General features: G+C 32.2%; 5 protein-coding genes across 11 annotated transcripts in view; 4 read left to right on the plus strand and 1 right to left on the minus strand.

Annotated features, from left to right (window-relative positions):
* Positions 778-21,720, plus strand: part of LOC109348447 (protein ROOT PRIMORDIUM DEFECTIVE 1-like) — a 45,647-nt gene continuing 24,704 nt past the window's right edge. Inside the window, exons 1-2 of one of the 3 annotated variants that reach the window (XM_019588905.1) lie at positions 785-845; positions 1,317-1,356. Coding sequence is in view for 1 of the 3 variants with exons in the window: in XM_019588902.1 (XP_019444447.1) it covers positions 1,752-3,029 (1,278 nt within the window). In the remaining 2 variants the exon portion in view is untranslated. Of the gene's footprint in view, positions 846-1,316; positions 1,357-1,720; positions 3,056-21,720 lie in introns of those variants that run through there. The other 2 variants (XM_019588902.1, XM_019588904.1) reach the window with 2 other exon arrangements.
* On the plus strand, positions 4,611-11,818 carry LOC109348439 (glycolipid transfer protein 1-like). Of its 5 annotated transcripts, none has more exons than XM_019588889.1 (7): positions 4,611-4,987; positions 9,742-9,860; positions 10,158-10,213; positions 10,483-10,613; positions 10,720-10,855; positions 11,011-11,148; positions 11,558-11,818. In XM_019588889.1, the coding sequence occupies exons 1-7, from the start codon at positions 4,734-4,736 to the stop codon at positions 11,588-11,590; spliced, it is 867 nt and encodes a 288-aa protein (XP_019444434.1). In that variant the 5' UTR covers positions 4,611-4,733; the 3' UTR covers positions 11,591-11,818. The 5 variants fall into 5 exon arrangements, with proteins under 5 accessions (XP_019444434.1, XP_019444433.1, XP_019444432.1 ...); XM_019588891.1 differs by lacking the exon at positions 4,611-4,987 and adding an exon at positions 9,082-9,222 and having other exon boundaries at positions 9,728-9,860; XM_019588890.1 differs by lacking the exon at positions 4,611-4,987 and adding an exon at positions 9,082-9,218 and having other exon boundaries at positions 9,728-9,860.
* Positions 13,310-14,494, plus strand: LOC109348450 (CRIB domain-containing protein RIC6-like). The gene is made up of 4 exons (XM_019588909.1): positions 13,310-13,436; positions 13,525-13,631; positions 13,722-13,827; positions 13,986-14,494. Exons 1-4 carry the CDS (start codon positions 13,373-13,375, stop codon positions 14,432-14,434), a joined length of 726 nt encoding a protein of 241 aa, XP_019444454.1. The 5' UTR covers positions 13,310-13,372; the 3' UTR covers positions 14,435-14,494.
* LOC109348444 (piriformospora indica-insensitive protein 2-like) lies at positions 15,086-16,617 on the minus strand. Its single transcript, XM_019588896.1, has one exon. The coding sequence runs from the start codon at positions 16,556-16,558 to the stop codon at positions 15,158-15,160; it is 1,401 nt and encodes a 466-aa protein (XP_019444441.1). The 5' UTR covers positions 16,559-16,617; the 3' UTR covers positions 15,086-15,157.
* LOC109348451 (vacuolar protein sorting-associated protein 2 homolog 3-like) lies at positions 18,431-21,568 on the plus strand. Its single transcript, XM_019588910.1, has 11 exons — positions 18,431-18,598; positions 18,703-18,747; positions 19,242-19,276; positions 19,360-19,410; positions 19,737-19,841; positions 19,945-20,016; positions 20,546-20,617; positions 20,701-20,781; positions 20,942-20,977; positions 21,072-21,127; positions 21,318-21,568. Exons 1-11 carry the CDS (start codon positions 18,565-18,567, stop codon positions 21,367-21,369), a joined length of 639 nt encoding a protein of 212 aa, XP_019444455.1. The 5' UTR covers positions 18,431-18,564; the 3' UTR covers positions 21,370-21,568.

Here is a 21,720-nt window from a genome sequence, read left to right on the forward strand (position 1 = left end):
TTTTTGTAATATTTTAAAATGAAAACTTGACTTTTAGATACAAGAGAAATAAGATTCATGTTAAATAATGATTAGATTTAATTAGATAAGTTATATTCTTTACATCTAAAAGTAGTATAGAGAATAAAATATCTCATATATCATAATATAAGGAAATAACTTATCTAATTATATTTGATTGTGCATTAAAATGATTTGGAAGATTTTGGATTTAAACTTAATAATAAAAGTTATGAGTTTCAGAAAAGTTTTTCTGAATTATTAAATTTATAGATTTACCTTAAAAAACAAATATGAATATATATATATATATATCACTTATATTATATGTAATATTGTAATACGTTATTTTGATTTTTGAGATTCACATTAAATTTAATTACTATAATAACATTATTTTGATCTATAATATTCTTTATTATTAACCAAGTCAATTTCCAGTGTCGTCTAGTGATATAAAGTTCTACTAAATCCAAAAGCAGCCAAGAGTTTGAGAAGGGTACCCACACAAACCGAAATAAACAAAAAGTGAATGAATGCCAACAAAATTTATATTTTTGGTACTGACAATGGTATTATTTACTCATTTGGGTAAAAAACTAATCCTTTCAGATTCATAATATCTTAATAAGTGTCACTCTCGGGAAACAAACTTCACGGTTGTAGAGATCAGGTGAGGTCTTAGGATACTATATCAAAACATGTGATTGGTAACAAAATTTAATTTGAGAATATTATGTTTGACTCTACTCCCTCTAGCAAAAGGACAGGGTGAAGCAACAACACAATCTCGTTCTCTTATTCTATCTATCAATCTAGGGTTCCTTCCCACTCTCCATTTCCAGGTTTTGATTCTCTCCCTTTCTTCCTCCTTATTATGTGTTTATGCTACACCAATTCATACAATATTTTCTTTTCTTTCTCATTATTCACATTAACTATAATAACTAAATCATCATACTTTATCATTTTAGCTATTAGGGTCTCATTGCTTTATATTCTTAATTAAATCTTCATTTTTCTCCATCAGATTGCAAAGTTCCTTCACTTTTCAAACATTCAATCAATTGGATTCCCAAATAAAATATTTTTAAGATTCTCACAAGGATCAAAATCATTTATTTGCAAAGTCAAAGACCAAGTTCACATTTTTTGTAATCTCAATGTCTGAATTAACGTTTTACTTTATTATCATGTTATTAGATAATTGTAGTGTTCAAAAATCTGGTCTAAAATATTCAGTGTTTTTTTTTTCATTCAAAAACAGTTGTAGAAATCCTCTTATACTCTTGTCAAATACCTTTGTGCCTCTGCAGATTTTCATTTTGGAGCAGCAACAGTTTTTTTCCATCAAAAGTAATCTTAACCAAACAACACTTTAATCCTCTGTTTTATATTTCATTATCTATTGCATACAAGCACACACACACACACACACACACATATATATATATATATATATATATATACATATATATATATATATATATATATACATATATATATATTCTTTCAAGACACGTATAGTTTCATTAACCTAATTAACCTAATATTCTGCATATCATTTCTCACTTTTTTGCTTGAAAAATGTTACTTTTACCATTTTTTGGTGGTTTTACATGGATGTTTTGAATGTTTGGATAACCCTTTTGATTCATCTGTAATAGGGTATTCTTTGTTATGCACTCAATGAAGTGATTAAACTTGTGTGTTCTTGCAGGTACTAACCTATTTTGATATGAATCAATGACATGAAGCTATTGTCAAATTTCAGATACAATATCTTCAATTATGATGCTTCATTTGATTCTTTAACAATTTCATCAAACAATTCCTTTGGATTGTTCAACCGTTTCATACAGAGGAGATGGAAAAAACCAATTGTTTCAGCTCAAACCCGATTGGAGGACCGGGTGAGGGATCCTCACCTGGACAACTTCATGGTCCACCTTAACAAACTCAAATGTATCCTCAAAATCCACCACCTTATGTCGAACCGTAAGCGCGGTTCATTTGTGTCCTTACAGCTGATGTCTCGATGGAGGAACATCGTCGGACTAAATGTCACCATGGGGTCCTTTATTTACAAATACCCTCATGTTTTTGATGAATTTGTGCACCCTTTCAGGAGGAATTTATGTTGTCGAGTTACGCGAAAAATGAAGGAATTGGTCATGTTGGAGAAGGTTGCTGTGAAACAGCAGGAGATGGAGGCTGTGAAGAGGTTGAAAAGGTTGTTAATGATGTCTGTTAATGGTACTCTTCATATTCACGCATTGAGGTTGATCAGACGAGAACTCGGCCTTCCCGAGGATTTCAGAGACTCAATTCTTGGCAAGTATAGTGGTGACTTCAGATTGGTTGATTTAGAGATTGTGGCATTGGTTGATAGAGATGATGAATTAGGAAAAGCAGAAGTTGAGAAATGGAGGGAGAAAGAGTATACCGAGAAATGGCTTAGTGAATTTGAGACCAAGTTTGCTTTTCCTATCAATTTCCCAACAGGGTTTAAGATTGTGGGAGGCTTTAGGGAGAAGTTGAAGAATTGGCAAAGGCTTCCATATGCAAAACCTTATGAGAGGAAAGAGGTCATTCGGGTTCGATCGTGTGGCGGGGTTGAGCGCTACGAGAAGAGGGCTGTCGCCGTTCTTCACGAGCTCTTGAGTTTGACTGTAGACAAAATGGTTGAGGTGGATCAATTGGTTCATTTTAGAAAAGACTTGGCTATCGAAGTTAATATGCGCGAATTGCTGCTTCGGCACCCGGGAATATTTTACATATCTACAAGAGGAAAAACACAAACAGTTTTTCTTAGAGAGGCATATAGCAAAGGGAGATTGATTGATCCTAATCCCATATATATTGCACGTAGGAATACGTTGGAGCTCGTATTATTAGGACGTAGAAAAACTAAGCAATTGTTAGCTTGTGATAATGTTAAGGAAGGGAACACTAGTGTAGTGTATGAAGTAGATAAGGAATGTAAAAGAGAAGGAGATTGGGTGATTCCATTTTTGGAGAGTTCTTAGGAGAATATAGATCCCCATGATATTGTAGATGCAACATTTTTGAAGAGCTTATATATTCATTTGATTATTAGCATATCTTTTGCAGCTTGTCCTTATATCTTGGATTTAGTATATATACACCGACATTTAAGTGATTTTTACGCTAGCAGCAGATCATCCAACAATGATTTGTTAACCATCATTGACTCTCAAACAAAAGTAATATAAATCAACGTTACATGATCTCTAATTCTTCTGTTTATATCTCAGTAATCTATGATGAATCTATGCTTGTGTAAGAAATATGTAATCTTTAATGAAACATATGCAGAATTTACTGAACAAGTTGATGAGATAAGAAACATCATACATAGAATCCAAGTCTAATACACACAAGAATTCACTATATAAGCATTTGAAAAGTCATAAGCCTTCTTTAAAATACAAGAGATTAAAATGTTATTCAAAAGTCCTAACCCAATGTTATGCATTCTTTATTCTATTATATCTCAACTATGAAACATGTGTACAAGGATTTCGTGTGTTGATAATTTAATCAAAGTAGTTTCTTTCAGTAAAAGGTATCAGATAGAATTAAAAAAGAATCTTTGTTCTGGAACACTTAAAATATTGAATCTTATAGTCATAAAAATACTTTGAATTCTTTTTTATTAATACAGACAAAACTCAATAATTTCTACAACTCCAAATAGACTAATCTCTAAGACTTGAGAACACCTTAATAGTCAACCAAATAATCAGTTATGTCACACTCAGTTCACATTATCATTATTTAATTAATAATTTAGTATAATTGACTTTTGCCTTAAAATATATGTGGATTTATGACTTTTTTTGTTGAGAAATTAAATCACTTATATTTTGGATGATATTTTTTCAATAATCAAAATCTCGAGAAATTAATAAGTAACTTCAGATTAATGAGTAAAATTGATTATTCTAAGTTTAACTAAACACAAAGATCCATCCACTATTCCACATATTTCAAACCTCATATAAAAGTCAAGGTTTGTGTAGCTGGCATAATCTTCTCTTTCACATTTAATAATGTTGTTTAGTCCAAACCATGCATCATTGCTTACCTATTCACATTTTTCAGATGTTAATACATACCATAATGTTAACACTTATTAATAATTATAAAAATTATTTGATCAATTAAACTAAGATAAAAAGTTACATACCAACATTTATCTTTAAATCTTCATCTTTTACTTAAGGTCCAAATGATTGATATTATATGTTCTCATTTCTCACAATATCACTCTTATATATACATATAGAAGATACTCAAGTTAAATTATACTAGTTATTTTTAATCTCAACCATTCATTTCCTTAAATCTAACGGATAGAATTGATGAAACTTAAAAGTTATTTAAGATTTCTCTTTTTCTCTCTCATCATATATTTTACTCACTTACCTGGTCCGCTGGATTTCAGAAAATGAATGACTGAAACCAAATGTAATTAGAATAACTTAACTGGGTGTAAACGAATCTCTCCTCGTGTGTATGTATATATATATATATATATAGTAAACATAATAATTAAACCAAACAAAGGGTATTAAATTAAAACATCAACAATGAAGGACAAAATTTCCACACATGAATATAATGTAGCATTACCTTCCTCTTTCTCCAAATTTTGATATGAAAGCAATTCCCTTCATATATTGAAAAGAACAACCAAATTCACAAGCATGAAGATAATTTCTCAGCTAACAATTTTCTCTCTAGTTTTGTCATGTATACTTGCAGATATATCAGCACAGAAAGAAGCAGAATCATTGATCACATGGATGAAAAGTTTGAACTCTCCAATGATACCATCATGGAATGTTACAAACAATAATAACACTAGTCCATGCAACTGGATTGGCATAAAGTGTGATAAAGTTGGCAGTGTTGTTGAGATAAAGCTTCCAAATTCAGGCCTAGATGGAACTCTCAACAGGTTTGACTTTTCAGCTTTTCCTAATCTCACTACATTGAATCTCAACTTGAACAACTTTGTTGGAGAAGTTCCATCAGGAATTGGTAACTTAACAAATCTGATAACACTTGACTTGGGTAGCAACAATTTTACATATCAAATGCCACCAGAAATTGGAAACCTTTTAGTGCTACAAGTTCTTATTCTCTCTAACAATTCATTCTTGAATCAGATACCATTTGAGCTTAGTAGTTTACAGAATTTATGGCTTCTTGATCTAGGTGGAAACTACTTAGAGGATCCTGATCAAACTCTCTTTAAGGGCATGGTGTCCTTAAAAGAACTTAACCTTACCTACAACAATTTAAAAAAGGTTCCAACTTTTGTTTCTAAATGTCCAAAGCTGATTTCTCTTGATCTATCATTGAATATTATCACTGGCCAGATTCCAATAAACTTGTTGGTTAGTCCTAGGAACCTCACAATTCTAGTCCTAACAAACAACTACTTAGAGGGTCCAATTCCTGAAGAGATTAAGAATGTTTCAAACCTCAAACAACTTCAACTTGGACAAAACAAGCTGAATGGTACTATACCAAAAGAGATTGGTCTCTTGTCATACCTTGAGATTCTTGAATTGCATGAAAATGTTTTTCAAGGTCCAATACCATCATCAATTGGAAATCTGATACGGCTTCAGAGATTGGACCTTCATGACTCAGGAGTGAATTCCAGCATCCCTGATGAGATAGGCTTGTGTACCAACCTTACATATATTGATATGTCAGTAAATAACATCACAGGTTTATTGCCTCTTTCAATGTCTTCATTAACAAGGATCAATTATTTGGATATCTCTTATAACCGTTTATCAGGAGAACTTCATTCATATCTTCTTTCCAATTGGTCAGAACTCACTCTTTTACTACTCAATACAAATGAATTGTATGGAAAAGTTCCCTCTGAGATTGGTTTACTCCACAATCTAACTTACCTCTTCCTTTATGAAAACCAGTTTTATGGACCTATACCTCCCGAAATCGGAAACTTATCAAGCTTAGAATATCTTGATCTATCTCACAATAACCATTTAAATGGTTCCATCCCTTCAACCATTGGAAAGTTACACAACCTCATCAATTTAACTCTGGCCTCAAACAAATTAAGTGGACCAATCCCTCCAGAAATAGGTGACTTGGAAAGCTTACAGAACCTGTTCTTAAATGAAAACGATCTTGTAGGAACTTTGCCGTCTGCAATAAATCGGTTGAAGAATCTCAGTATCCTGTCTCTTTATACCAACAAATTCTCTGGAACTGTTCCTGAAGATTTTGGGCCTCCTTTTTTAACTACTGCAACCTTTTCCAACAATGGTTTTTCTGGAAAGCTCCCTTCAGGAATATGCAATGGAGGGAATCTTGTTATCCTGGCGGCTAATGCAAATAACTTTGATGGTCCAATCCCAGCTAGCCTGAGAAACTGCACCGGACTAAGCCGAGTCCGGCTTGAAAACAATCTTCTCAGTGGAGACATTACCAATGCATTTGGTATATATCTAAATCTGGACTTCATTGATCTAGGATATAATCAGCTTTCCGGTTCATTATCAAGCAACTGGGGAGAATGCATAAATCTCTCAAGTTTTAGTATATCTTCCAATAAGGTACATGGGAATATTCCTCCAGAGCTTGGAAAATTGCCAAAGCTGCAAAGACTCAACCTCTCAGACAACAATCTCACAGGAAATATCCCAGTGGAGCTTTTTAGTTCATCTTCTTTGCTCCTCACACTTAGTTTGAGCAACAATGACCTCTCGGGTAATATACCTGCAGAGATTGGAGAGCTTTCAGAGCTTCTGACTTTGGATTTGTCAGCGAACAATTTGAGCGGGCCAATACCGAACGAAATAGGAAGCTGTAACAGTCTTGTGTCCTTGAAACTGAGTATGAACAACTTAGATGGTCATATGCCGAACGAGTTAGGGAATTTGGCGAAGCTGCAGATTCTTTTGGATCTCAGTCATAACTCGCTAAATGGTGAGATAATCTCTGAGCTGGATAAATTGACAGCTCTTGAGGTTTTGAATCTTTCTCATAACCAGCTTTCTGGTGCAATTCCTTCTAGTCTCGAAGGACTTATAAGTCTTCAAATAGTTGATCTATCCTACAACAAACTTGAAGGTCCCCTCCCAGACCAAGTAGCTTTTCATAATGCTTCAGCAGATGCACTGATGGGTAATGCTGGTTTGTGCAACGAGCCTGCGTCAAATGATGGAAATGTAAACTTGAGCCCTTGTGGTGGAGACAAAAGCAAGAAATCGAGTAAGCGTAAGGTGATAATTGCAGTAGTCATTCCACTTGCTGCTTTAATCATTCTATTGGTTTTGCTCCGAATCTTCATCGTCAGGCATTATCGCAAAGTTGATCAAGATGAAAAGAACATGAGTTCAAAGGGAATGAACTCATTCTTCATATGGAATCATAGGACGGAATTAGAGTTCACGGATATATGTACTGCAACTGAGGATTTCAGTGACAAATATTCTATAGGGATAGGAGGACAAGGCTGTGTCTACAAGGCAATGCTTCCATCAGGTGAAATCTTTGCAGTGAAGCGGCTTCACCAACATGAGGAAAAAGGCTTCTCTGGAAATCAGGAAAAGAATTTCACATCTGAGATCCATGCATTAACTAATATCCGCCATCGGAATATTATAAAAATGTGTGGCTTCAGTTACTGGGACAGGTCCATATTCTTCATATATGAGTATGTAGAAAGAGGCTCTTTAGGAATGCTACTGAAGAAAGAAGAGGAAGCAAAGAACATGACTTGGGATATCAGGTTAAACATGATAAAAGGACTAGCAAATGCATTATCTTACCTGCACCATGATTGCAAGCCTATCATTGTTCACCGAGACATAACTGTAAACAACGTTCTTGTGGACTCGGATTTAGAGCCTAAGATTTCTGACTTTGGAACAGCAAGGTTGCTACAAGATGGAGAATCAAATTGGACAGCTCCTGCTGGATCATATGGCTATATTGCACCAGGTTTGTTCCGAAACTTACACCATAACCTGCAATTTGTTATCCGAAAGAACTACAAAATATATTACTATATCATGCTGCTCTAAAATCTAAATACATTTTTTTGGCTCTCTAATGTTTTGCAGAGCTTGCATTTACAATGAAGGTAACAGAAAAGTGTGATGTATACAGTTTCGGGATTGTCGCATTAGAAATTCTGGTAGGGAAGTACCCTAATGAGCTCCTTTCGAGTCTAGAGTCCGGGGGATTTGATCAGCACCTTGTAGATATCTTAGATAAGAGACTAGCTCCTCCAGCGGCTATTTCCGGCCAACTCCTAATATTGGCTGCAACTCTGATTCTAAAATGTATTCGGAAAGATCCTTTGTTGAGACCAACCATGAATCAAGTGTCTCAAGCATTTTTATCACCTGCTGATTTCTCAGACTATGTTCCTTTCAGCAAGATCACACTTCTGGATTTACTTCACATGTAACATAAATAGATTGTGTGATTTAGATTAAGATCTTTTCCTGAATTTGCTTTAAATCAATATTTGTAGATGTAATAGCTTTTGTAATCATATGTACACATTGTTCAATCTTTATATCCCCCTCATTGTAAGTTTCTCAGAAACACACATACTTTACAATTTTTCAGCTATAAATGTTCAAGTGTGGTAAAAAAAAATTAAATACATAGATGGAAAAAGTGTTGATCTCAATGGATGAGATAGTGTGTCAAAAATCTAATTACATACAAGTTATTATTTGATCCAAATGTAATCCATGAGAGAAAAAAGCATTTTTACTTGTTGGGTTATTCAGGAGTCCCACATTCGATATAAGGGGAGGAGTAAAAAAGTCTGGGTAGCCACTCAGTGCTCTCGGGGACGTAGGCACAATTGGTCTGTTAACAAATTCTCTTGTTTCTTCTCTTCTATTTATTCTATGTTTTTATTTGAACGAATAAAATACTATTTTGTTTTCATTACAAACTTAGATAACATAATTATTGGAATGTTTTGTTCCATCCAAAACCAAACCAACATTCTTAAAAGGAAAAAACCAAAGCAAGACAAAAATATATGTTGGGTTGGTTTTCTTAGATTCCCTAGAAAAACATGTGAAACCGTAGTATGCGGTGCTTTAATAGATAATGAAACATAAGTACCAGAATTAACGGTTTCTGCTTTTGCTTCTGAGAATTCACAAAGAGAAAGGGTTGGTAATGCTTAAGTTTTGAACATGTTATTCTTTATCAACAAAATTCCCATTTTTTTTATTCATCTTCTATATTTATGTACATGTTTGTTTTTGCTAGGAACATAAGTTGCCCATGAACAATGGTGAATGGTGATTGTGAAATTCTAATTTGTTTGATTGGTTTACTTAGAATCTATCCAAGTTGGAATAATGTACATAATTTATCTTCATAGATTATTTGAGAATCCTTCTTCATACACATTGAAATTGAGTTACATGGAGAGCCTTAAAGAAATTGAATATTGCACAATTCAGAGAATATTTTTGGATTGAAGTTGTAGCTATTTTTTGTTGGCAATGCAACATTACTATTTTGGTAGCCTTAAGGAAATGAACATTTCACAATTAGAAGAATGTTTTTTGTTAATCTTAATAGGAAAAATGGTAGAGTTAGAAATGATTTCTATGAATTTGTTCCATTCAACAATGACTCTTATATTTAACATTATTCTTATTGATATTGAGAGCAGAAGAATAGAAGAATGGAAGAATCAGTATTCAGTTCCCCTTTGGAGGGGTTAAGTCGTGTTAGATCTGAAGAGGGAAAAATACTCACACAACCTTTCTTGGATATATGCAAGAATTTACTACCTGTTGTAGGTATAGACTAGTAACTAATTCTATAAATTATTTCCATCATTCTTATCACTATTCAGTTCAAAATGCAAGAAAATTCATTGCTTAGACATTGCACCAGATATGTTTTTTTCATTTTTCATGCTACTTTGGAACTCAAGTGTTCATGAATAACCTCAATAACTATTGCTATGTATATATAATGTGTCATTTTTAAGCCTTTTGAAGGACATAAGTCTAATCAACTTTTGGTTTCTTAAAATTTCAATTTTCAAGAGCATTATAATGATGTTGAATCTTTTGATGTTTGTGTGATTTCAGACAAATTTGGAGGCGCATTTTCAGTTGTAAAATCTGATGTTGGTGGTAACATTTCGGTAAGCAAACAATTCAGTAGTGTTTCTGTGTACATATCAAAATAGGATGAAACATAACATATTATGTTTGGTGTATTTATAAACAGAACTAGGCAAAAGATTGAAATCAAATAGAAAAGAACATTTTATTCGATTCTGTTCGGTCTACGACCAACACTATCTTAGGTTGTTGCATTTGGTAGATGCTCTTCATTTCTTAGCTTACATGTATCTTATTGTAAATATTCTATGGTAAATAAATTATACTATCTTTTGTTTGGTTCTTTCAGAGATTGGAGTCTAAGTATCAGTCCAATCCTTCTGAATACAGATTCTTATATAGTTTAGTGCAAAAAGAAGTTGAAGCTAAAACAGAAAAAGCTTCATCTAGCTGCACATGTGGTCTGCTATGGTTAACAAGGTAATCACTGTTCTTCAATGCTTGTATTAGGTAGATACATTCAAACATGTTGGAATATAACATGTGACTTATATTTTATGTTTGGTGTATTCTATAAACTTGTTAGGAGCATGGATTACACTGTAAAACTATTCAGCAACTTACAGGAACATCAAGATTGGAGCATGCAACGTGCTTGTACTGATTCATACAAGAAAACACTCAAAAATTGGCATGGTTGGGTAGCTACTTCAAGTTTCAATGTAAATACTTTATCTAAGTAGCTTTGAGCTTCAAATTTCAGAATACATTGAACACTTTCATTATCTGCATGTTTCAAATCTTATTTGTTTGCAATGTTGGAAAAGCATAAAATCCAAAATATTAAGTGTTCTAACACTATTGAATTGAATTGTAGCTTGCAATCAAGCTTGCTCCTGATAGGAAAAAATTCATGGAGACAATCAGTCCAAATGGTACAAGGGACATTGGGCCTGATATTGAAAAATTCTGTGCTGGTTTCTCTTCAGTGCTTGCAGAAAATCATAAGTTTCTGGTATCACTTTTAACCATAAATGTATTATACCATACAACACTATTAGACACAATTCTGAATGTTATATATATGGTTGCTACTAACTTCCGAACTACAAGTTAGTTCGTTTCCAAGCAAACTATTTTTTTACCCATTTGATCAAATAGTCCTTAATCTCATCCGTTAAATTCATGACTGGTAACCGTTTTTGTCTACAAGTCATGATAATACAATACGACTTCTATTAAGTTCAGAAATCGTGATAATAGAATATCATCACGACTTCTAAATTTCATCAGAAGTTGTATTATTCCATCACGACTTTTACACTAAAGTCGTATATATATATATGTGTGTATGTTTTGTGTATGAAACCCTTTTAGAAATGGCATAAAATAGGTTTGATTTAATGGTTGTATTCTTATTGCAGGCTAGTGTTGGAATGGATAATTTGGAAGGTTGATGCACAAACTCAATACCTTAAGTAGAGCAGTTTTCAATTTTTTTGAATACAATTTGAATATTTTATTCATTGTAATATTTTTGTTATGCTATAAAATTATTGGTACTTGCAGAATACACTTATACACCATAAAATGTGTAATAGGCTGCTATAAACATCCAACTTCTAAGTGACTTGTATGTATTTGAATAGTTCTGATTCAACTCTAAATTTAATTTACTTAGTTTTGAAACTTTCATTATGTAATAACTAAACATGAATATTGAATCAAATACAATTAGGTGTTTTATTCTATATCCAATTCAAATTGCTCATCCATAATTTCAGTGTATATATAATATAAAAAATCTGTTATAAGTTTCCTATAAGATTTAAGAAAAAAATGAAGGAGTGATTTCATTTAAAGTATGAAAGATACAAGAGAATATGATTTCTTTTTTGAAAAGTAAGTTCTATTAATTACTACACATACATTCAATAATTACATTTTACATAGTGATCTCATTGAGCAGTGTTTGAATTTGGTTTCAACATTAGCTATATATAACTTGAAATCAGGTAACCAGATATACACATTTCAGCATCCAATTTTTATGGATTATATATTTTTTAATCAAATTTGATAATTATAAAATAGAAATTAAGAAAGAATAAATAATGTAATATAATGTACATACTCAATTTTAAATGATGTGATTTGTTTGCTTTGAAATTAAAATAAGAAAATGATGAAGAGTGGTGATGACTACAAATCAGATATTGACATATACAGAAAAAAGGAGAACAAATTCATTAGAAAAAAAAAACTAATTTTTTCCTTATATCTATTATTTGTAAGAAAACAATCACACACCTCGAAATCAAGCCAAGACAGTCACTAAAAAAGAACACTTATTCTTCTTCTCAATCAACTTATATGTTTAAAATTTCCATGTTTATTATAGTTATATGGCATGTTGTGTTTTTATTGGTTTATGCATTTCTTACGTATCATCATCTAATATGCTTTCACATGTTTGTATCACATTATTTAATTGTTTGATGTTTGTACTTTACATTATTACATGTCTTATTTCATTTCTCTCAATTAATGAATTTAAGAAGATAAATTATCTCAAATCTATTTTATTTTCTTAGATATTAGCAGTGAATTAGAGCCTATGATAAATATTAGGAGTGAATTTAGTAGTTATGAAATCCATGTAAAGTTGGGCAACATAATCATTCTATACTTAGCACTTATAACATTGATTTCTTTGCCACACCTAAATTTTCGATCAGCTTCTGGTTTTTATTGAAGGTGAAAATCAACAAGCAAAATATTACCATAGAATTAAAGAAATTAAAATTGGGCATGCTATTAAACACATTTACTTGCTACATTCACCCCTTTTTCTCATCATAGACACTTCCATTCTACATTTATTAAAAACTGCCTTAAACTTTTTAACAATGATCCTCTTTCTTCACATGAAATAACAATCATATAAGAACATTTTTGCATGACCCTTAAGGGAAAAAAGGGAAAATAGTACAAATATATGTCTTGTCTTTTTTCTATCTGTTGAATAATGATTGGATTCTTGAATTGTTGGCCTAATTATAATGCATAGGTGAAGTTATGCTTAATGTCATAATTTATAGAAAATGTTGAACTTTCTTTTACTCTTATATATATATATATACATGCCTCTCAAATTCAATGTTGCATGCTTTACTAAAGGTTAAGTAAAGCTTTATAACTTTTGCAAAGAAAGTTCCAACACAGAAGATTGGTTTAACATGTCCAACAATAGTAAGGTGAAGGGCCTTCTTAAAGGCCTTAGATTCATTTCTCAGATATTTGGTAAGTAAAATGTTTTAACTATTTGATGATAATGTAAAGTAACAAAAAGCATGATTGTGATTAATAAAAGGAATGTGGCATTTTGCAGAGACTGAGAAAGAACCAGAAATTGAGATTGGTCTTCCCACAGATGTAAAGCATGTAGCACATATTGGAGTTGATAATAATCACTATGATAATTCTTCTGTCACCTTGGTAATTCACTATTTCCACTTTTTAAGTGTTAGTTACCATATTCAAAAACAAACAAGTTTTGTGAACATTACATTGTTTGATTTGTCTCAGATGAATGGATTAGAATCTATTCCAAGATTGTCATCAGCATCTGTAGATCTCAATGAAGACATTCATAGCAAAAGATCTTACAATTCAGAAAGACAAGTAAATGAAGGTATATATTATTATCATTCATATTTTGGCTCCTTTATATCTTATATCAACTTTATATCTTATAATTTAAAGTATAGGCAAGTAAGTATATGTTATACCAAAATTAGATTTTGATGAAACATATTCTTCATATTTGTTGGAACCAAATTGTTGAGACAGATTCAAGCAGAGGAGGTTCATCTAGGCATGTGGATTATGAAGGTAATGAGAGAGAGTTTTCAAGGTCTAGGAGACAATCAACAGGAAACATGAGAGAGTGTCAAGCTAAGGAAAAATCAGACAAACCAAGGCAACAAAAAAAGCCATCTAAACATCATTCAAAGGATTCATCATCCAATGTAACCAAATCCACAGAACATGTTGATTCTTTCCAACTCCAAGAAAATAATAGTAGTAATAATAATTTGCCTCCTAAAAAGTGTCGCTCTAAGCCGAACTCGAAAGATGGTTCGGTTGGTGGTAGATCGGACCCTTCCAAATCAAGAGCCCAAACAAAGGACCACAATGATGAATCTTCACATTATAGGAGCAAACATAAATCCTTTGAAAAAGATGCAAAAATTGAGACAGAATGTAATGAAAATATCTTCAGAAATTATCCAAATTAGAGTAATTCTATACCATTATTTAGAACCTACTTAGTTAAGAATAGAAATTAGAAACTGTGCATGTGACTATAATAGGCATGTTAGCATTCTTTTTCTATATTTTCTTAAGATGATTTTTTTTCTAGCTATAGTTTAGACAACCTTTCTTAGTATCTGTTTCTGTTCATTTCTGTTTTGGTAAATATGTATCACACATTCTAACAAAAAATGAAATTAGAGCTCCACTTTTATCCTGCAAGTGTTTTGGTAAAAATATTACATGTACTTGGTTAAGAAATTAACATCTCAAATTGTAATATATCTTATTGTATTTCAGTTATGAATGTCAAATGTCTATCTTATTAGTCAATGTTATTGCACTTTAATTTTGGTTCATTGTTCATGTACATCTTTTTACACTGTGAAACAATTTTATGTCATACTATGTCTGATTTTAAATGTTTAATGATGTGACTATAAACTGAATGACAGTGTAAAAAAAAAAGAACTTCAATTCTGAGACAGCATTGCAATTAAAACTCATCTACTAATGTAAGTAAACAAATAATGTCATGATAAATAATAAACATTTTCAGTCACTATCACTTCCACTTTACACTTGAGATATCCTTTCTGGTCATACTAAGTTACTAACTAACATGTAACTTTCCTCTCTCTAAATCATTGACAAAGACATGTTGTTGATATGAATGAAAGAAAATATGAACCATCATAATCTAGTAATCAAGTAAAGACAAACAATAACAACATAAACACAAGTAACAACATAAGAGTATCAAAAGGCACTAAAGAAACCACACCACTATTGAAAAGGACAGCATTAACAACATCCATATCTGCCTTGTAATTGCATTGTTTCAGTTGGCTGAAACTGCATACATTATTATCATCACTACACCTTGATTTCTCTTCAACACATAGTCCTTCATTTCCTTCCAACTTCAGCTTATATCCAACAACTTTAACTGAAGATGGGACCCTACCACTCAAATTGTTGTTCTCCAAGTTGATCTCATCAGCAAACTTTAAAAGCCCAAATTCCTCAGGAACAGGTCCAACAAGGTTGTTATTGTCAAGCCCAAGATAAGTCAAGTTTTTCAAATAAACCCCCATTGAATTTGGGATATTACCAATCAGTCCCATCTTTGAAAACCCTATTCCAATGACATACCCAAGATTTTCCCATATTTCTGGAATCACCCCACCTAACAAATTTCCACTCAAGTACACTTCTTTTAAACTTGGAACCTCTCCTAAGAACAAAGGGACCCCAAAATGACCAAAAAGGTTGAAACTTAGGTCCAAAAACTCTAAACTTTGCAAATATCTCAAACTTTCTGGTATCCTGCAACCAAATCTGTTATAACTCAAATCAAGCTTCACAAGGTATGTGAGGTTACCAAAACTTTCTGGAACACACCCTTCAAGGTTGTTGTGACTAAGGTCAATAATCTCAAGCTTCTTCACCTTGTCCAAACTTGTTGGAACTAAACCAGAAAGGTTATTACTTGATAAAGTCAACTCTTCCAAGTTGACCAAGTTATCAACTTTGTTTGAAATTTCGCCACAAACACCATTCCCTATTAACACCAACCTCCTAAGATTGGTAAAGTTTTGGATTATGGAGCTCAAAGGGGTAACCAAAGAAGGGTTGTCAATGAAAACAAGCTCTTGTATGTTGGAAGAGAAAGTGAAAGTAATGTTGGTAGGGAATGAGATTTGATTTTGTGTTTGGTTAAAGCATTTGAAAAATAGAAGCTTTTGTAGATAAGGGAATGAAGTGAAGAGAAGAGAGTTGAGCTTTGAGTTAAAGGAACATGGAGGGTTTGGAGTTTCATCAGAGACATAACCAAAGTTGAGTTCAACAATGTGAGAGTAGTTGTTGTTGTTGTTGTTGTTGGAAAGAGGGTAGTCACAGAGAATGCCATGTGGAGAAGAGAGGCAAAGATCATCAGGGAAGAGAGTGGGCCATGGAATGGTGGGGTTGATAGAGTGAAGGACTTTGTAGAGTGATTCTTGCTCTGTTGGGTCTAGTGGTGGTTGTTGATGAGAGGGAGTGATAATGGAGAAGACAGTGAAAATGAAGAGATTGAGAAATAGAGAAAACAGAGGAAACAGAGCCATTGATGAGATGTGACAAGTTATGTTTTGTGGTTAGAACAATATAAGGGTGGAGGGAATGAGGAGAGAAGTGGTCATATCTGTTATCCTATGACGAGTGTCACACCATGTGTGATAAACTTCAAAATTTAATTTTAAGTATTTTTCTGACAATTCATAACTTATGACACATGAAGTAATATTAATTATGAAATAAAAGATAAGGACAGTCTAGATAACTTTTTTGTTTATTAATTATAAGGTTGTCATTGGTTTATGCAAAGGATTAATCTCACACTAATTTATACACTTTTCACACTTACACTAATAAGTAATAATTATGAAGGGTATAGTTAGTTTGTTTATTTATTAGACACATATCCAAGTCTAGCATAAGGTATAGTTTGTTTGTTGATTTATTACTCAATAATCACATTTTGTCAAATTTCTTTCACCTGAATCGATAGAGTTCCATTCATCTTTTGTCACATTTTTTCAAATTTCTTATACAAGTTGTGCTTGTAAATATTGAATATCTGTCATAATCAGAATAGTATTAAATGTTTTATATCTTTTGATGATAAAGTTTCATGTATGTGCTACACTCTGGGTCATATTAACAACAATACTGCAAAACATAGAGTCTAGAATTAGATAACAGAAAGAGAATGAGTTTAGAGCTGTTGTTCATTATTTGGATTATTCGGAGAGAGAAATGGTAATGATTATTTCAATTTATAATGGGCAATGAACCTTTGTTATTGGGATATGCAAACCATAGATAATGAGTAAGGGACACATTTTTTGCCTTATAATATTAAGTCACAATTTTATTAGTTAGAAAAATATTTAATAATTAAATTTTTCAATAATAATTCATGATATATGGGTTGACACAAAATATGGGACAGAAGATGTATGAGTAACAACTTTGAAGAGTGATTTATTCTGGTTTGATTAATGTTGCAGAATAGTCAGAACTGAGAACAGACAAGGACACAAAACCTGCGGATCAACAACAACAAGCAGCACTCCTTCTCTTTCTCTCTCTGTCCCTTAAAACCACATCAACCCTTCTATCAAATCAAACAAAACTCTCATCATTTTTCTATTATCCTTAGGCCTTAACACTAAAATGGAAAATTACTATTACTAGGAATATACACTCCTACTTGTTTTTTGGCATGTAGAGTAAATGCAATATGTACTATTACACTCAATTTTCTTTGTATATGTGATATGAGAATGCATGCATATTGAAAGGAGCACATAATTGTTAATGCATTATGTAGGGGATTGAAATATTCTAATTGTACCTTTTGCATTATTAATATTATTATAGTATTAAAAGGATCCCTATGCTATGCATATTTAGAAGAAAAAACCAGGATCAGACACCAAAACTAACATATATTGGTTCCTCTCATCCTCACTTTTATTGATGATATGCATAATACTAACCACATGTTATATTATTTGATGATGTGATAAATTATGGTGTTGACACAATAATTAAAAACAAAATAATGACCAATTAAAGTACAAATTAAAACCTAAGAAAAAAATTAGACAACTAAAATCAAAACCACATATATTTATAAAGATTAAAAATATATTCAACCCTAAAATTTATAACATATCTTCATTAGAATTCATGAAGTTTATATTAAGCCTTTGTTTAAAATGACTCGAATAGATATTCATATAGTAAAAAACCGATTTAAAATGCACCAAAAAAAAAGTACATGATCACAAGCTTTTAAGATTCAGAAACTCATCTAATGTCTAAAATTAAAAGAACTTTTTGCACTTAAAAAAGAAGATAAAAACCTTTTAAAAATAAAAAGAATTTGAATGAGAAAAGAGAAATTGGGGAGAAAGAAGCAAAAAGTATATATTTTTGAAATAAGATTTGATGAAATTAGCAATTACAAGGATCCTTCTTTCTTCTCCTTCTCTATTCCCTTTGACCAATAATTAGTATTTGATTCAATTCAACCTTCTTCCTCTGTTTCACATTCAAATCCATCATGAACATCTTCACCAAGAAACCCACCTCCAAAGGTTCTTCCTTTTTCTCATCTATCCATATTATCATTGATTTCATCTTCCAATTCAAACCCCATCTTCGATTTTTGTTAAAAATTCAATCTTTTTATTTTATGCAGAGGCTCTTAGGGAGAGTAAACGAGAAATGGCAACAGCTACTAGAGGTAACTCATCTTTCACTTTCTTACTCAATTATGATTAGTTGATTACCATAAACTCTATATTTTAAGGGCTTATTTGTTTAATGCTTAAAAAAAGTCATTCTGCAAAAGTTATCATGTTGGAAGTGTTTTTTTGAGAATTTAAAAAATACAGCTTCTAGAAAAGCTGAATTTCAGTTTTTTTGTGTGCAGCTTCTTCTTTGTTGTAAAATCATGACTAAATAGATGTGAAAAATACTAACAAATGTGGCATAATGCATTCTTTGTTGTAAAACCCAAACACTATAGACTTATAGAGTTATAGACCATTAGTACAGTTTTATTGACATTGGATAAAATATCATAAACGTGGATGGTGGTTTTGAAATCAATCACCTCTGAATTTTGGGTGGTTATGATTCATTCTTTCTGGTCACAAAAAGTTAGAAATGTGACATTTCTGTGTGTATAAGTTAATGTGTTATATTCTGTTTTCTTCTTGTTTCATGATATTCCAGGTATAGAGAGGGAAATTGGAGGATTACAATTGGAAGTATGTCAAAAAGTTACTTATAAGTGATTATCCTCTTCCTGAACTTTTAGTCTTATATCTAACATAAGTTATTTTGTTATTAGGAAAAGAAGCTTGTTGCTGAGATAAAGAGAACTGCTAAGACAGGAAATGAGGTATGATATGCTTGTGATCATAGGTTTCTTTTGTGCTGATATTAGGTAGACATACTTTAGAAGTTATCACCTTAGGCTTTTTTCACACTTTTTTGATAAAAAAAATAACTTGTAACATTTACATGTTTACTTAGTTATGAAAGCAGAAGCTGAAATTCAGCTTTTATGAGAAACTATATTTTTCAGCTTCTCAAGAAATCTAATTTTTTTGGAGCATCTTATAATCAACTTTTTAAGCTCAAACTAACTGACATTTAAATCTATTGTTGATGTGGTGGAGTTTAAAACTAGACATTATATTATCTCTTTTCTTGTTCGTTTTTCAGGCGGCCACTAAAGTTCTAGCTCGGCAGCTAGTCAGGCTTAGGCAACAAATTGCTAATCTTCAAGGTAGTCGAGCTCAGATGAGAGGCATAGCGACTCACACGCAGGTAGATTGTTGGAGTCTTTGATTTTGTGATGATTTTTTTGTGTAATTGTTTATGAGCAGGTAGATGATTTATGCTCTTAAGCTATGATTGTCATTTCATTCAGGCAATGCATGCCCATTCTTCTGTTGCTGTTGGCATGAAAGGTGCTAGTAAGGCAATGGCAGCTATGAATAAGGTAGCAGTTTCATTCTTATATTTTGATAATATTTCAAGTCCATACAAAATATTTTGGTTCCAATATTTTAGATTGGTCCGTTTTAGCAATGTTTTGTTTGTCTCCATTCATAAAAAGAAAGTAAAGTTTTGTTTTTATTTTTTACAACGTTATGATGATAACAGGATGTAGTTGGATAAATGTTTGGTTGTTGTTGCTATGATGATTTTGAGACACCGTATTTTAGTGCATGAATACATTTTAGCTTGATGTTTATTCACAGAGAGGGGCATGATCATGAAATTGTTGTATTAAAATTTAGAATGGATGCCTCCAAGTCTTGCTATGTGGGAAATTAAGCAGATTTCGTGTATGGTTGTGCTTGAGAGCTGCTATGCATTTTGGATAAACTAGTACACTCTCAAGCACAATCCCATATAAAGGAGATCAACTTAGTCCCCCACATTACAAGAACTTGGACGTGTCCGTTGGAGACGACAAATGATAATAGTTTTTGTAACTTCCTTTGAATTCAAAAATTCATTTGCAGCAAATGGCACCTGAAAAGCAAGCAAAAGTTATGCTGGATTTCCAGAAACAATCGGCACAGATGGATATGACTGTAAGATGAAGAACATGAAATCTTTGTTTTTATCTATACAGATTTTGGACTTGTAATCTTATATAATGTTAATTTATGTGCAGACTGAAATGATGTCAGATGCTATAGATGATGCCATAGATGATGATGAAGCTGAAGAGGAAACTGATGAGCTCACAAATCAAGTACTCCTTCAATTACCTTGTTTTCTTACATTTACAAAAGTTCTAATGATTTTAGATAAGCAGAATTTTAAGATCTTACTGTTTATGGATTACATTAGCTTTTGAAATCACAAAAAAAAAAAAAAAACTAATTGCAATTTCACTTCACCTTTTTTTGCAGGTCCTTGATGAAATTGGTGTGGATATTGCCTCACAGGTAGGAATCACTTGTTATTAATCCCTGATTTCGTATCATCTGATATGATGCTTTTGCTCAATCTAACTTCTGTTGTCTTTGAACTCTTTGGCAGTTATCAACAGCTCCCAAAGGGAGAGTCAAAACAAAGAACACAGAAAATGTTGGCAGGTATTAACACACCCCTAATCATTACTGTTTTCCCCCTATCTAAGGCTGTGTTTTGGTAAGTGATTTAAGTGTTTGGCCTATAAACTATTATGAAATAAGCTAAAAAGAACTTATTTTCATTATTTGTTCACCAACATATTGCATCTTCTTTATTAGTTTGTTTGACTTTGGTAATTTGATGGCATTGCAGCTCCGGCATTGATGACCTTGAGAAGCGTTTGGCGGCTCTTAGAAACCCATAATTTTTGCATGAGACTGTGATTCCCGAACTCAAAGTTATGAACTAGAATTCCTTTTAGAACTATGTTCTCTCAGGATTTCATAACACAGCTCTGAACAGTATATATACTTGGATACAATTTGTAAAGAGTTACACTACTCCAACTACAAAGTTTAATAACAATGTATCTTCTACTATTACAAAATTACCTTTTCCCCTCTTTAAACATTTCTTCATATACATTTCATTATTGCACATGGAATGGAATGTTAGATCATTTGAGAATGAGATTGATGTGTTAATACTTAGAAATTTCAAGTGATCTTTATGTAAATGAGATAGATATGTTTTTTTTTAAGTGGGAATGAAATGT

The sequence above is a fragment of the Lupinus angustifolius genome, chromosome LG05 (assembly GCF_001865875.1).
Source record: "Lupinus angustifolius cultivar Tanjil chromosome LG05, LupAngTanjil_v1.0, whole genome shotgun sequence".
Classification (NCBI taxonomy): domain Eukaryota; kingdom Viridiplantae; phylum Streptophyta; class Magnoliopsida; order Fabales; family Fabaceae; genus Lupinus; species Lupinus angustifolius.

Excerpts from the sequence above, each read along its gene's own strand:
- LOC109348439 (XM_019588887.1), top strand. The coding sequence starts at position 4,734 with ATGAAGATAATTTCTCAGCTAACAATTTTCTCTCTAGTTTTGTCATGT. Across the intron at positions 8,020-8,141 it reads ATATGGCTATATTGCACCAG|AGCTTGCATTTACAATGAAG; the intron begins GTTTGTTCCGAA and ends AATGTTTTGCAG.
- LOC109348450 (XM_019588909.1), top strand. The coding sequence starts at position 13,373 with ATGTCCAACAATAGTAAGGTGAAGGGCCTTCTTAAAGGCCTTAGATTC. Across the intron at positions 13,437-13,524 it reads ATTCATTTCTCAGATATTTG|AGACTGAGAAAGAACCAGAA; the intron begins GTAAGTAAAATG and ends GGCATTTTGCAG. Across the intron at positions 13,632-13,721 it reads ATAATTCTTCTGTCACCTTG|ATGAATGGATTAGAATCTAT; the intron begins GTAATTCACTAT and ends GATTTGTCTCAG.
- LOC109348444 (XM_019588896.1), bottom strand. The coding sequence starts at position 16,558 with ATGGCTCTGTTTCCTCTGTTTTCTCTATTTCTCAATCTCTTCATTTTC.
- LOC109348451 (XM_019588910.1), top strand. The coding sequence starts at position 18,565 with ATGAACATCTTCACCAAGAAACCCACCTCCAAAG. Across the intron at positions 19,277-19,359 it reads TTGGAGGATTACAATTGGAA|GAAAAGAAGCTTGTTGCTGA; the intron begins GTATGTCAAAAA and ends TTTTGTTATTAG. Across the intron at positions 20,017-20,545 it reads CAATGGCAGCTATGAATAAG|CAAATGGCACCTGAAAAGCA; the intron begins GTAGCAGTTTCA and ends ATTCATTTGCAG.